Source organism: Plecotus auritus, assembly GCF_963455305.1.
Source record: "Plecotus auritus genome assembly, chromosome: 9".
Classification (NCBI taxonomy): domain Eukaryota; kingdom Metazoa; phylum Chordata; class Mammalia; order Chiroptera; family Vespertilionidae; genus Plecotus; species Plecotus auritus.
This window is the reverse complement of record NC_137783.1, coordinates 28217886-28233753: the sequence shown is the minus strand read 5'-3', so window position 1 is coordinate 28233753 and position 15868 is coordinate 28217886. Positions and strand designations below refer to the sequence as shown.

Here is a 15868-nt window from a genome sequence, read left to right as displayed (position 1 = left end):
TTGGCTTCCTCCATCGCCGGGTAAACCCAAGCCTTCCTCCTGCTCTCTCTGTGGCCGCAGCTATCTTGGTTGGGGTTAATTTGCATACTTGCTCCCGATTTGGCTGGTGGGCGTGGCTTGTCGGTGTAATGGAGTGATGGTTAATTTGCATATTACTCTTTTATTAGATAGGATGAGCCAAGAATTGTGCAAAGACCTTTAAGTGCCTTATTTTATTCAATTAACAAACCCATGAAGAAGAGATTGTTTGCACTTTGTAAATAAAAAACACAAAGACTCAGAGAACTTAAGTGACTTTACTTACAGTCACCAGGCTAGTAAGTGGGAGCCAGTGTTTACTTTTGAGCCCAGAGCCCATTCATGATGCTGTTTCTAGGGCATATTGGAGAACCCGACATCTGAACCGTCCTTCAATAGACCTGGTCCTTTTTTGGAGATGGGTCAACACAACAGGAGGATGGAGCCCCACACTGATTTTGCCTGTGTACGGCGTCAAATACAGCCATTTGGGGCAGTTTATCCTTGCTTACCAAGTTCTTTAGATCAGAAGTCAGTAAAATTCTCTTCATGCTTTTCTTTTGCAGATACTTGGCATTTGCGCTGAATCATCATCGACTAAAGATGATAATGCCCAAGTGACTAATACCTACTCTGAGCTGTTGAAATCGAGTAAGAACATTACCAAAAGGGAGTCCGGGTGCCCAGAAGGCCAACAGCGTCAGGGCAGTTTCTGCTGCCTGCCATGTCTTCCTGGTATGTCACACACATATGCAGCAATTAGAGTGAGAATCAGGGTGAGGAATAGCATCGTAATGATGAAGAAAAGGTTTTTACAGCATTCGGTTCTCTTGTATAATTGCATTACTAAGAACAAAAACCAACTAGGAAATTATTTTCCTAAGACATGTTTAGCCCTAGCCGGTTTGGCTCAGTGAATAGAGCATTGGCCTGCGGACCAAAGGGTCCTGGGTTCGATTCTGGTCAAGGGCATGTACCTTGGTTGCAGGCTCTTCCCTGGACCAGGCCCAGGCTCTCGTGCAGGAGGCAACCAATTGATGTGTTTCTCTCACATCAATATTTCTTTCTGTCTTTCCCTCTCTCTTCCGCTTTCTGAAAATCAATGGAAAAAATATCCTCGGGTGAGGATTAAAAGAAAAAAAAAGACGTTTAATTCATCTTTATCACACTTGTTGGATGTGGGTATAAATAAGTATAATTTACAAATGCTATGTACCTCTGAAATGAGAGGATTTATCTAGTTAGCTGCATTTTTCATTAGCAAAAGAAGACTCATTTGTGGGTATTAAAGCTCATCACTTTAGAACGGATTAGAATATTTCATAATAATTGTGGCACTCTGAAAGCAAGTATTTCAGTACTTCTGCTCAACTAGAGACACTGAAGCCTGCAAACAGCATTTGCATTTTGCAGCTTAATAACTAGCCAAGCTAGAAAAACAACAGACAAAAACCAACGGTTTTTAAACATCAGTACTTTGAAATACAAACCAGTTTCAGATCGGAAATCCTTCAGACACCAGCAAATTGGAAACCAAGCAGAATGCAATTGTGCAAGCTGTTTTTCAACATGGAGTAAACTGATGACTGCTCCATACAGATATGAATAAGTTCTTGCTGCTTTGTGAAGACGGGAAGATAAAGGAAAACAACACATGGATTTATGTGACAGATTAGCAGGATCATAAATGATTGTGTAGGGTTTCATGGTTGGCCTCCTAGAATCCCAGCACTCAAGCTGCTAACCAGGCACGTGTCCTGTTTATAAGAAGATTCTACCAGTCTTCCCTGGCCTTCTCTACAGGTTTTAATAACCCTACAGACGATCTCCCTTATAATCCAACCCTTTATACTTAAGGCTATTTACTCTTCTCCAAATGGGAAAAAAATGAATGCCTCTTGACTTTTGATAACTTGCTATAAACACATCAACTTGTCCTGTGGATTTAAATCTTTCATTTTTTTATTATTGATTAAGGTATTACATATGTGTCCTTATCCCCCCCCCCCATTGCCCTCTCACCCCCGCCCCCAATCATGCCCTCACCCCCTGTTGTCTGCGTCCATTGGTTAGGCTAATAAGGACTTGCATACAAGTCTTTTGGTTGATCTCTTCCTCTAACCCCCACCCTCCCCTACCTGCCCTCTGAGGTTTGAGCACCTGATTAATGCTTCTCTGTCTCTGGATCTGTTTTTGTTCATCAGTTTATGTTGTTCTTTATAATCCACAAATGAGTGAGATCATGTGATATTTATCTTTCTCTGACTCACTTCGCTTAGCATAATGCTCTCCAGCTCCATCCATGCTGTTGCAAATGGTAGGAGTTCCCTCCTTTTTGTAGCAGCATAGCATTCCATTGTGTAGATGTACCACAGTTTTTTAATCCACTCATCTACTGATGGGCAATTGGGCTATCTTAGCTATTGTAAATGGTGCTGCTATGAGCATAGGGGTGCATATATCCTGCTTATGAGCTAAGAATGCTTATGTACCATTATTTCTTCTTAACTGCAGTATGTGGGTCAAAAACTTGAAGACCTTTTTACCTACTGATACAGAAATCAATTTATAGGAAAATGTCTTCAGAAAATGGTCAAAATAAAGGGAAATGCTCTATGTGTGACATTTCATTACGATACCCAATGATGTGGAACTAAATAAATTTTGGAGTAGTCCAAAGCTAGAATATTATGGTCATTCAAAGTCTTGGTTTCTGATATATTTATAATATATTCCTCAATATACACGAATTCGCTTAAGGGATTTTTTTTTTAATTCTTTATTGTTGAAAGTGTTTCCTTAAGGAATTTCTAACTGATCTGCTGGCTGAATTAACTGGTTCTCTCTGCTCCATCTCTAAAATGTCCTGGATGGCATCCAACACACTGAACACTCCACCCACTTCTAGTCCCTCCTGTTGAATTTTAGGCTTTATTAATATTCAAATTGCTTCCAAATCTGTGATAAAAATATGATTTCATTAAATATTATATAATCAATGGTATATGAATACAAAGAGATTTTATTTCTGTGAACTAGTTTGAATGCTTTGGAGAACTTCAGTAAAGGTGAGCTGCTAAACTGAGTTGATGACTTAGGTGGGGGCAAAATCAATGGAAAAATTATAAAATTATTGAAAGCTTCTCATACAGATTATTGGTGTCTTTAAATTTTCTCAGGTCTGATTCTGGTCAAGGGCACTCTGGTTGCAGGTTTGATCCCTGGCCCTGGTTGGGGCACATGCAGGAGGTAACCAATCAGTGTGTCTCTCTCACATCAATGTTTCTCCCTCTCTCTGTCTCTCCTCATCCCTTCCACTTTCTAAAAATAAATGTCAATGGAAAAAAGGATTTGGGAGGATTCAGGTGAAGATTAACAAAAAACAAACAGTATTTTTTTTAGTGATTTTTCTATCATAAAAGCCCTTGCTACATACCATATCCAATAAGAATTTTACAGTGTACTATATCATATACATATATGCACATACATACTACATATACATACATATACACACATGTATATATGTATACATTGGTATTATAAGAGGGCACCAAAATGATAAAAATGAATATCTCCGGCCAATTAATATATAGGTGCTATTTGTACTTTCCTGCCTTTTCCAAATTTTCTACAATGAGCATATGTACAATTATACTCAGAAGAAAAATGTATTATTTTCAAGAAAACAGCTACTCATTTTTATATTTTGATAAATTTAGGTTGTGTACATTGGAGGAAAGAAAAAACCTGTGATTTATTCTCTCCCTGTCATGCTGTAGGCATTGTGCTAGGCATATTCTGCAGGGTTGTTCATCAAAGAGGACAGTTCATTTAGAAACTAGGATAATACCACTAGCAAGCAAATAACATTGTACTTTGGCTTGGTTTTCTTTTAAGTATTGCCACAGCATTATAAAGCCCCAGTGCACTGTATTTGAATTCAGTTCCAGGTTTCCAGGTTTTTTTTTTTCTATTGACGGAATAGTGTCTTTGTTTACTAAAATGCCATATGTTTAAATTAATTTGTTTATGTAGTAAACATTTTGCTTTGTCAAAAAGAATGCTACGAGGTTGTTGAGAAAGTCATATGCCTAGGAAAGACAGCATCAATTATGTTTGCTATACATGTGCCTCGGGCAGATTAGAATTTTCTTATTCTTCTTATTTATACCACTAGAGGCCCGGTGCATGAAATTCATGCATGGGGGTGTGTGTCCCTCAGCCCATCCTGCACCCTCTCCAATTTGGGACCCCTCGAGGGATATCCGACTGCCTGTTTAGGCCCGATTCTGGTAGGATCCCGGTAGGATCGGGTCTAAACGGGCAGTCGGACATCCCTCTCACAATCCAGGACTGCTGGCTCCCAACTGCTCGCCTGCCTGCCTTCCTGATTGCCCCTAACCACTTCTGCCTGCCAGCCTGATCACCCACTAACCACTCCCCTGCCAGCCTGATTAATACCTAACTGCTCCCCTGTCAGCCTGTTTGCCCCTAACTGCCCTCCCCTGTAGGCCTGGTTACCCCTAACTGCCCTCCCCTGCAGACCTAGTCACCCCTAACTGCCCTCCCCTGCAGGTTTGATCACCCCCAACTGCCCTCCCTTGCAGGCCTGATCCTTTCTAACTGCCCTCCCCTGCTGGCCATCTTGTGGTGGTTATCTTTTGTCCACATGGGGGCAGCCATCTTATGTGTTGGAGTGATGGTCAATTTGCATATTACTCTTTTATTAGATAGGATAGAGGCCTGGTGCATGGGTGGGGGCCAGCTGGTTTGCCCTGAAGGGTGTCCCAGATCAGAGTGGGGGTTCCCTTGGGGCCTGGGGAGGCCTGAGTGAGGGGCCTGTGGTGGTTTGCAGGCCAGCCATGCCCCCATCAACCCAAGCAGAGGCCCTGGTATCTGGGATTTATTTATCTTCTATAATTGAAACTTTGTAGCCTTGAGCAGAGGTCTGGGCCGGCCAGGAAGTTTGGCTTCCTCCATCACCAGGGAAACCCAAGCCTCCTGTTTGCTCTGTGGCTGCAGCCATTTTTGTTGGGATTTATTTATCTTCTATAATTTAAACTTTGTAGCCTTGAGTGGAGGCCTGGGCTGGCCAGGATGTGCAGGAAGTTTGGCTTCCTCCATTGCCTGGGAAACCCAAGCCTCCTGCTTGCTCCGTGGCCACAGCCATCTTGGTTGGGTTAATTTGCATACTCACTCCTGATTGGCTGGTGGACATGGCTTGTGGGTGTAGCAGAGGTATGGTCAATTTTCATATTACTCTTTTATTAGATAGGATTAGTAATTGGAGTCACTAGTCATGCTTTCTCTTACATTCCCCTTTATATTTTCTGACACTTCCTTTTTCATTCTCTTTTTCTTTTTGCCCTCATCTAGTTTTCCCCATAGCACTTATCACCACTTGATGCCATATATTTATTGGTGTGTTGCCTGCTCTTACCCTGAGAATGTGAAGTCTTGGAGACCGAGGCTTTGCTTATTTCCTGTAGTACATCCAGCTCCTAGGTAGTGCCTGGAAAACAATAGCCTTTAATAAACACTTGTTAAATAAATATATTTTCCAGGAAAAGGCATTGTTGTGTAATGCTTACTAATAGCAATATGATGACTTGTTTTATTTTTAAAGTCAATGAAAACGAATGGGAATATCATTTGAAATTGTGTGCATTAAGGTAACAAATCTGATGATAAATCAGATCTGCCCACCACAACATACTCTGACCCTTAATGGCAAAGGAATAGAAAGAAAAGGGAGAGAAAAGGGACTGTGAGCATTTACTAGGCAGGCCCTGTGCAGTTCTGGTAGCAATGCAAGGTATTAGCTCCATCGTATGCATGAAGAAATGTAGGCTCAGAGAGATGAAGCATCTTGTTAAAAGTGCTTTTCCTTACATGTACTCTTATCAGCATCTGTGGACTTTGGAAAATGAAATGAGAAACCAGAAAAAAGTGAATGCTTTAGGTCATCTCAGTGACCAGCAGCAGCCATCTCCTAGCAACCTCTTTGTTCCCCCACCAAAAAGTTAATAAAGGCTTTTTTTTTTTTTTTCTGGTGCATTTGGTCATTCCAGCCTCCTCCCCGCCCCCCTCCGTTTCCTGTCACATGTTACTATTGTTAATCATCCTTCATCACTCTTTCAGCTTTTGTCTTGGGAGACTTTCTGTCTCTTGACATGATTTTTACAATAAGCATCTCCTCTATTGTCTTTATAGATCATTAGCCAAAGTTCCCTGTTTTAGCGGTGTTTTGCTGCCATACCTGCACACTTCCCATGCTGTTGCATTCAAATACTTGCTCCATTTTTCTTTCTCTTGTTTTGGCAGGTGAATGGAAAAAGGATGACTGCAAAGCTGATGGGGACAAACTAGTCTGTGTGTCCTGCCTAGAAGGAAAGGAGTACACAGACAGGGAACATTATTCTCCTAAATGCAGAAGATGTGGGATTTGTGATGGAGAACATGGTATGAGTCTTAAAAAGCCATTGAAAGTGACTAATTGTGATGCTCCATGTAGAATCATTCATAATAGACCTGTAATTGGAATTTGGGACCCACTCTGGTGCTATGTTGGTATATGGGAAGGGCTAGGATGGGGCTGACTGGGGTAAAGCAGGACCAGGGACTGAATTGGGCTAGCCTCTTCTGAGCCAAGTCTGGGCAATCTCCCAGATGAGGAGACGGACTAAATATGAACCCTATGAACAGGGTTCATTAGCTCCAGTTAAAAGTGCAGAAACTTTTTTTCCTGCCTTGATTTATGCATGTGCAATGGCTCTTGTTCATGGCCAGAGAGCACTCAGAAACCCTCAAATCCAAGGCAGAAGATCCTGAGAAGTGGGTGGGATGCTTTACCTCCTTTTGGGATCTAGTTTGTCCTGATAATTCCAATTGGACCCTGGATTTTCATGACTATCCCAATCTATTTAGAGGGCCCAGGTTAAAACAGAACAGATGTACTCCCAGTTTTGCTTGACATTAAGAAATCTCTGGACATAAGTTTTTCTTATCTCCATTAAAGCTCTAAAGCAATGTTTCTCAACCCTGGCTGTACATTAGAATCACATAGGGAGCTATGAGAAATGCCAACTTTTAGGTCCACCTTAGACCAATTAAATCAGAATCTCTAAGGGGTGGGCTTTGGCATTGGTCTGCTTGCCCAGGTCGGGGTGAGGCTTGACAATCTGCATTTCTAATAAGCTACCAGGTGATGCTAATGCTGTTGGTCCACAAGCCAAACTTTAAGTAGCCAGGCTTTAGAGAAGAACAGGGGAGCTATTTAAGCAAAGGTAGGGTCTTCTTGGTTGCTGGATTGTCTATCCATTTAATACTCTGCTAAATGATTTCAACCTGGGGTTGCCTGTTTTGTATGTAAACACTAGTTGTATTCCTAAAGTTATGATGGTGTGACTGCTCATATAAGCAGCGGATCTCAAAAACCTATGCCGCTCCTGCCCGTCATTTCCATAGCCAGCGTATAACTATCTGTTATAACTAATTGTCTGCAAATTGGATTTCTAGGCTTAGAAGTGGAAAAAAACTGTACCACGACCCAGAATACCAAGTGCAGATGTAAACCAAACTATTTTTGTAACACTCCTCCATGCGAACACTGTGACCCTTGCCGCACGTAAGTTTTGGTCTTTTTCTGATTAAAACATTATATATACCTTGAGAGATAATATCTTCCTAAGGGGAAGCAACACTGGGTTCTAGTCTTGCTTTGCCTCCAAACAACTGGATAACCATTTGTTCATTCAGACACCCAGGCTCCAAACTTGTATTGAACCTCCTGTGGGCTGGCCACTTCTGGCTACTTAAGCTAACAATATGAGCAAGACACATTTCTGGCATCGAAGCTCTCAGGCTAGAGGCAAGAACATTAAAAAAAAAAAAAAAAAAGGCGTGGTTATTGAATCAACACCATGTGGCAAGCATCAGAAGAAACTCGTGCCTAGTGTGTTATGAGTTATTTAGAACTTTTCAACCTTGCTGGAGGAGATGCAGTGAAGATATGATACATGGCTTGAGTCTTGAAGGAAGGTGAGCATGGATCTGAAGGACATTTCAAGCAGGGAACCAGCACGTGCAAAGAGACAGGGAAAGCTTCAGAGAACAGGGTACCTGGCTGAAGTGTAGGAAAGACTGAAAAGGAGCCAGGGCCAGATCATGAAGGGTCTTGTCTTTCATGCTAAAGAGCTTGGTTTTGACCCACAGTTAGAAAGCCTGAGTGTGCATGTCACTTTTCTTATTATTATTATTTTATTTATTTATTTATTTTGTTAATCCTTACCCGAGGATATTTTTCCATTGATTTTTAAGCAGAGTGGAAAAGGGAAGGAAGGACAGAGAGAAATATCGATGTGAGAGAAACACATGAATTGGTTGCCTCCTGTACCTGCCCCAACCAGGGCATGGGCCAGGGAGGAGCCTGCAACCAAGGTACATGCTCTGGACCGGAATGGAACCCAGGACCTTTTGGTCCACAGGCCGACGCTCCACTGAGCTAAGCTGGCTAGGGTCATGTCACTTTTCTTCTGATTAACAGAGTAAGTGTAAGCAGACCACTTAACCTCTCCGAGCTTCAGTTTCCTCACACATTAAGATGCAGACAATCATCACTTGTCTTATGGGTCTCATATTTGTGAAGATCAGATTGGGTAACATGTATTATAAAAATAGTTTGTACTTTGTAAGACACTGTTTTGCATACATATAAATATAATTAAGATTATATCAATGTACCTCTCCTTAAGCTTGTAATCACCTTAGGAGTCACTTAGGAGTTCACCTAGTAGGCTTGAAAAGTAGGAACATTATGCTTGATGTCTCTTATTTACTGGAAAAAATGTAAGGTATGTGCACTTAACCTAGCCTCTCCTTTCTAGCCCCAAGTATCTGAGACAGCCCTCATGATGACAGAAGTAGGGATTGGGGTTGGGAGGCGGGACTAATATAAGTCAAATAATAACAATAGCAGTTCTAAATACTTCATAATCTTGATTTAATTTTCCTCTCACCATACCCTCTCAAGCAGGTAATACTGTCTCCTTGTTTTTGGTGAGAAAACAGGCTTGTGGTGGTTAAGTAACTTGCTCAAATTCACCGAGTTAGTTAATGGGCAGAGCCAAGCTTTAATTCAGACTGGGTCAGTGTTTGACTGTCTGAAAAAACAAACAGAAACCTCTTGAGTATCCTAATGGCCACTTGGTGTTAGAAAGCGAAACCTCTAAGGCCCAGCAGAGTGGCTCCCTCAGGAGCATCATGGGCAGTGGCTATTGTCTGGCCATTTTTATTCTATGGGACTGCTTTGAAATTGCTTTTGGTAGTTTATCATTGTCTCCTAATATTTTAAGAGCACAGCTTATGACCAATTTTAAGTTTATGTCAGGGTCTATTTCATTCTTCTTCTTTTCTGCCAATACTTTACTACCTTCTTTTAACTCTGGGTATTTTAAAACATAGTCATTCTTTGTTTATCCAAACATCCAAATTATGCTACAGATTTTTACCAGCTCTACCATGCTAATCTAGAAATAGTTGAGGTAATATGTTTGCCAGAGATGCAAAAATGACTACAATGATCCGAGATGTATAGTGTGTCATTGAGAATGATCAAGGAATTAGCCCACCAGGCTTTTTGCATTTTCTCTGTATTTTTCTTTTTAGGTGTGAACATGGAATCCTTGAGGATTGCACACCAACCAATGACACCAGATGTAAAGAAGGTTATTACTTTTTTTAATGAGTAGACTCTCCTTTCTCCTATTCCCACAGTAAAATATGAAGAAAAGCCAATCCCTTTGATTCTTTGAGAGTACCTTGTTTAATCTTAAAGACTGCTCATTTTCATGTAAAATGTCCAATGTTCCAATCTACAGGACCCATATCTCACTTATTCTGGGCGTTGTCTCTGATCCTGGTTCCAATTGCTGCACTAATATTTTATCGTAAGTTCTTACTTTGTTCAAACTTCACATTGAAATAACTTGGGAAGGACTTGTTCAAAGAATTCCCCTCTGTCTCCGACCTTTAAGAAAGCTTCTACCGGGTAGGTAGCTAGCCCTGGTATATTTTTAATTCCTGCCACCAAATGCAAATGCACTCGTGAACGCTGAAAGAATAGATTATATTATCCCTCAGCTACAGTTTTTGAGCAACCATTTTGGAGCACTGAGTGGCTATTCCCATCCTCACTGTGTTTTCATCCTGGCAGCAGCCAAGTTTGCCAAGAATCAGAAGTAATCGTTCACTGTCCATCGAGATTGTCCCGTGCATTAAGATAACACGAGAAGCAAGGGCCTTGCTGGGAAAGGCATTCAGGGGACACGTGCTAAATTCGTCCCTCTCTGTGCCTCCTCACTCTTGCTCAAACTCCATGATTTTATTATTTATCTACCATAATTTAAAATATTGTGCAATACAATTTGCAATAGCTAAGATTTGGAAACAGCCTAGGTGCCCGTCAGCAGATGACTGGATCAGAAAACTATGGTACATCTACACAATGGAATACTATGCTGCCATAAAAAAGAAGGAATTATTACCATTTGTAGGCACCTGGGTGGAATTAGAGAACATTATGCTAAGTGAAATAAGCCAGTCAATGAAAGAAAAATACCACATGATCTCACTCATTTGGGGATAATAAAAAAACATTATAAACTGATGAACAAAAAGATAGATACAGAGGCAGTAAAGCATTAAACAGACTGTCAAATTACAGCGGGAAGGTTAGGGAGAGGTGTGGGAAATAAGAGATCAACTGAAGGACTTACATGCATGCATGTAAGAGTAACCAACGGATGCAAAACATTGGGGGGTCAGGGCATGTATGGGAGTGGGATGGGGGGGCAATGGTAAGATATGTACACATATAATACCTTAATAAAAAAAATTTTTTTAAATAAAATAAAATATTGTGCAATACATTTTATGCAAGGGTTACCTAGTAAATCAGCAGATAAGCCAAATAAGCCCAAATTGAGGGTAATCATAATTACACCAAAAAAATCCCTTTTAATCTTTACTAAAACACAGGGCAATGCAACTTTCAATCACTCTGAAGCATGCAATTGGAATAGGCTCTGTTTCTTCAGTTTAGCTGAAGATAAAGAGGTTGCTCAGCTAAAAATACATGCAGTATTCTATGTTTAAATACCATAACCATGCTTGCAGACTTACACATTCCTTTCTTCCATCCCATACTTACTTCAAGGCATATATTCATTGAGTGTGTATACTTGAGTTATTTGTGAGTGCATGTACTTGAATTTCTGGCCATTAAATGCCACTACATGGCAAGCTGATGTCAGCTTTCCATATCCTGCACTTTTATGCCCTGCTGTAGCCATGACATCTAGCTCCAGGTTGATGAGAGGAAATGTTGATGTCATTCAATAAGTCAAAAGCCAGCTTTAGGCTAGGCCACTGTGAGGTAATTGGACGTCTCAATTAAGTTTGTAGCATATTGCCCGCAGGCGTGGCTCAGTGGTTGAGCTTTAACCTATAAACCAGGAGGTCATGTTTCGATTCCTGGTCAGGGCACATGCCTGGGTTGTGGGCTCAATCTGCAATGAGGGGATGCAGGAGGCAGCTGATCAATGATTCTCTCTCTCATCGCTAATGTCTGTCTATCTATCTATCTATCTATCTATCTATCTCCCCCACCCCCACCCCCGTTCCTCTCTGAAATCAATAAAAAAATATATATTTTAAAAGATGTGGCTTATCTCCAGAACACTTGACCTGGTGGGGTGAGGTTGTCCAAAATCAGGACAGTAGTGTCTTTTAGGGTCACTTTACGTTTCAATGAATTTCTGCTTCTTTCTCACACTTCTCTAGTGTGACAGTAGTGTTTCCTCCAAGGCTGAGACCTGAGTCTGATAGAAATTTCTTTCATCTTTCAGTGGTGAAAAGATGGTGCCGGAATAATAATCATTCCTATGAACCTACACCTCCAGATACTGTAAGTGTTGAAACATGCATCAGCTTTCTTAAGAACATAGAGAAAGTAGTAATTCAACTTTTTATTCGCTACTTTTTTAAAACAAGCATTTATTGTGTCTGTGTGTGCATGGGTTAGAAGGCATCAACAAGTAATTAAGATATGGGGCCCAGTTTATAAGTAAGCTCCATACAACGTAAGTGTTAACACAGGACCTAAGTGGGAGGCTGCTCAAGGTGAGGTGGAAAAGGGATGTGGCCAAGCAACACGTCCCACGTTGGTGTTATTCTTGCAGAGAAACTACAGAGACATCCTTTACCAGAGCATAGATTCGGCATCCAAGCCCGAACAGACATAGCTCTTACCGCCCACTATAAGGGCACAGCTCAGCTTTCTCCAGCCACTTGTTACCATAACCCCTACTATATTTCTTTTCCAACATGGAATCAAAGCATTTCAAATAGCAAAAGTTACACAGGGGAGATAAACCAGTTCACTTCATGAATAATGCTTTTTCTCATTTGGGGCTAGGGCTCAGTGGGAGTAAGGGTTTTTTAAATCAATATAGTACAAAATAATTTCAATTTAAACCATTTTCTCACATCAAAAGTAAAAATAGTTACTGTAAACAGTGTTTGAATGATTATGTTTATTATGTTTGTTTTCGTGAGTCTATATGAAACATAATCTCAATACATTCCATGAATTCCCTAGGTTCCTTGAAAGCCAAGATTCTTTAGTTTCTGGAAATGCTGGAACCTTTCAGAATAAAAATTTGAATGATGAAAGAATCCTTCATAATCACTTAGTCTAGCTAATTTTATATATCAAGCAACTGGCTGTACTTCCTTCAGTATTAAGGAAAATTTTAAAGATTACATTTAGACTATTCTAAATATATTATTTTTTTCTCTTTCTGTCCATGTTTTGTTTTTGTTTTCTCCAGGAAAAACCCCCAGTGATTGCTTCAGGTAAGGCTTTTATCATTTTATTTCATAGAGCTGGTTTCCATAGGAGTAGCAGGTCAATTTTAGAGTAAGATAATGTTGCTAATTTCAGTGACATATTGTGGGGTCTCGCTATTCTTTGAACTTACAGTTCTTCCCATTCACCATCCAGGCTTTTTCAGGCAGTTTGTTTAAATTTATAACTAATATTCCTAGTTAAAAATAAATGAGGTAGCAATAAAACACTATATTCTGAGGCCTTGGAAAATTTTCCCTTAGAAACATTTAGGTGTATTATAGAACTTCTGCCTAAATTGACTTAGAGGTTAATCTGAATTGTAGACTCAGTTATTATTGGTGTGTCCCAGCTCTGTAACAACAAATTATTATTCTACTCAGTTCTCTTTTTTGAGCTGTGATTCAGAGATATGATGATCATAAATCCTTTGCCTATCTCTTAGGTTTGTAGGTCACTGAACATCAGACTCATAGGGGATTTTAGGGGTGATCTTTTCCAACCTGTTGATAGATGAGAAAAGAAGACATAGAGATGTTATGTATCTTGTTCAGGTCATAGAGCAAATTACTGGGGATATAGGAGTTCTTGGGATTAGAAGGCAAGGTTATTTCTGTTTTTGCGTTTCCCTATCTGCTCTTTAGATCTCTAGGACTAACCTGTATTCTTAAGTACTATAAGAAGAGAAGTAAATCGTTTCCAGTCATGGCAATTTTGTTTACCAGAACCAATTTTCAGAGACTATTCTCTTTTTTTCAGACATTGACTTGACTGATTACATTAGCACTATTGCTGAGCTAATGACAATAAGTGAAGTTAGAGATTTTGTTCGGAAGAATGGTCTCAAAGAAGCCAAAATAGATGAAATCAAGAATGACAATCTCCAAAATACGGCTGAACAGAAAGTCCAGCTGCTCCGTACTTGGTATCAAGTTCACGGGAAGAAAGACGCATTTGCCACTTTGATTACAGGTCTCAGGAAAATCAAACTTTGTACTCACGCAGATAAAATTCAAGATATAGTACTAAAGGACATTACTAGTAAACATGAAAATACTGACGTCATAAATGAAAATGAAAGCCAAAGCTTGGTCTAAAGTGAAAAACAACTAACTCAGTTTTGAGTATAGGCAATAGATAGAAAAATTAGTGTTTGAATAAGTTAAGTGAGGCCTGCAAATATTGCTTAACTTTTTACTGGGCATATTTTCCTTTTTACATTTATTATACTTGCAGAACTATATATTTATGTGTTTCAAGGACCTCATGATTCTGTCTTCAAGAATATTTAAAATCTAGACAGGCCTGGTTAAGAATAAATGCAGTGGCATGTTAACATAGGTGTGTTTGCAAAGACAAAACATTGGGGTCACGCTCTAATATCTAATGTATGATTCCGTAGATGCAAATATAATTACTGTACGAGAATACAAAGGTCTACCTACAGGCTGAACCCATCCATGAATCAACAGAAGCTATGACCTCTTGATTTAGTGTCACAATCACTGGAAAAAGCAACTTTGCCTCTAACTTACCTCCCCGGTTCCAGGGTGATTCTAGAGATTTTACAATACTTGTCAACTTTGTTTGAAATTCAGAGCATATTCAGGGAAAGCTTGTGTATACCTCTGAATGCAGAATTTAAATAAGGTTCTACTTCAAAGATGTTTACATAGATTATTGGCATTTCATTGTGAAACATTTCAATTTTGAATTCACATAAATGCCAACTCAGTTATGCTTGAAATTTTATATTTGTATGCCAGCATACTGTATCAAAATAATCGACCACTTTCTCAGGTGCCAGTTTCCATCAGGAAGTATTCCTAGAGCATCGTCATCTCTTCGTTTTTTCCTTGATGTGTCTTCATAGCCTCTACTCTCCCAAACCTGGAAGCACTATCTATGAAACACGATGAGCCACTGTAAGTTATGCTGCTCTTAGAAATGTCTGGCCTGGTTTGGAGAGATTCACTGCTCTTATAAGAGGTAGCTCTGTGGTACTCATGGACCGCCAAAGCTGATGAGGTAGCTTCTTATCTTGCTCTGTCCCTCACAAAATGTTCAATGACTCCCCGTATATTCTCTTGCTACAAATGCAGCTTATACCCAGGTTTGAGGACTTGTTACTTCCTGCAGCGTCTTAGATAAACAAGCCCCTCGCCCCACTGCCACTTCCTTACTTCTACATTTAGACACTTTAGAAAATGTAAGTTAATGTGAATTTTAATAAATAGTATTTATATTTGTATAGATGTAGACTGAAGATAGTTATAAACTGAAACATATCTCAAAATACCTAAACAGCTTCCACTGAAGGAAAATTTCCCCCCTTATGTTTGGAAATGTAAAGTGTGAGTAAAAATGTTTAATTAAAATCATTTTTTGGTATTTCTGGTTATCCTTTTTTTGTTAAAACCTTGCCTGTTTTGTTTGTTTGTTTCCATTTCCCTAACTACAACTAACTGTAACCTGTTCAGGAGTTTCAATGCTTTCTTTGGTCTCTCAGGGAGTATTTACCTTTTAAACTCCTTTTGGTAGTTAAATAATTTCCTTCATAGGCCATAACTGCCCAAAAAACCCTTCCCCAAAACCACATTATTATTTATTATGTGAGGATTTATTATGATAGGATTATATGTAAGGCACTGGAAATGTGGATCAGAAAGTAAATATTTCAAAAGGTAGGTTTTATTCATAAGAAAGCTCAATAGGGATTTTGAAATATTCTTTCCTGCATACTTTCCATAGTGGTTACTTGGTGACCACCAGACTATCTCTCTTTTTAAAAATTCAATTTTAATAATATATTTTATTTAACCCATTATTCCCAAAGTATTATCATTTCAACATGTAATCAGTATAAAACCATTAATGAGATAGTTTGCATTCTTTTTTTTATATACTAAAGTCTTCAAGTCTTCAACATCTGGATTGTAT

General features: G+C 39.5%; 1 protein-coding gene across 3 annotated transcripts in view; it reads left to right on the top strand.

Moving 5' to 3' along the window:
- Positions 1–15312, top strand: part of FAS (Fas cell surface death receptor) — a 35153-nt gene extending 19841 nt beyond the window's left edge. The window contains exons 2-10 of one of the 3 annotated variants that reach the window (XM_080687792.1): positions 585–753; positions 6346–6483; positions 7540–7648; positions 9688–9746; positions 9900–9968; positions 11928–11986; positions 12912–12936; positions 13688–13900; positions 14729–15312. In XM_080687792.1, coding sequence (XP_080543918.1) covers positions 585–753; positions 6346–6483; positions 7540–7648; positions 9688–9746; positions 9900–9968; positions 11928–11986; positions 12912–12936; positions 13688–13900; positions 14729–14847 — 960 coding nt within the window. In that variant the 3' untranslated portion in view covers positions 14848–15312. Of the gene's footprint in view, positions 1–584; positions 754–6345; positions 6484–7539; positions 7649–9687; positions 9747–9899; positions 9969–11927; positions 11991–12911; positions 12937–13666; positions 14127–14728 lie in introns of those variants that run through there. The other 2 variants (XM_080687791.1, XM_080687790.1) reach the window with 2 other exon arrangements.
- The last annotated feature ends 556 nt before the right edge of the window (positions 15313–15868 follow it).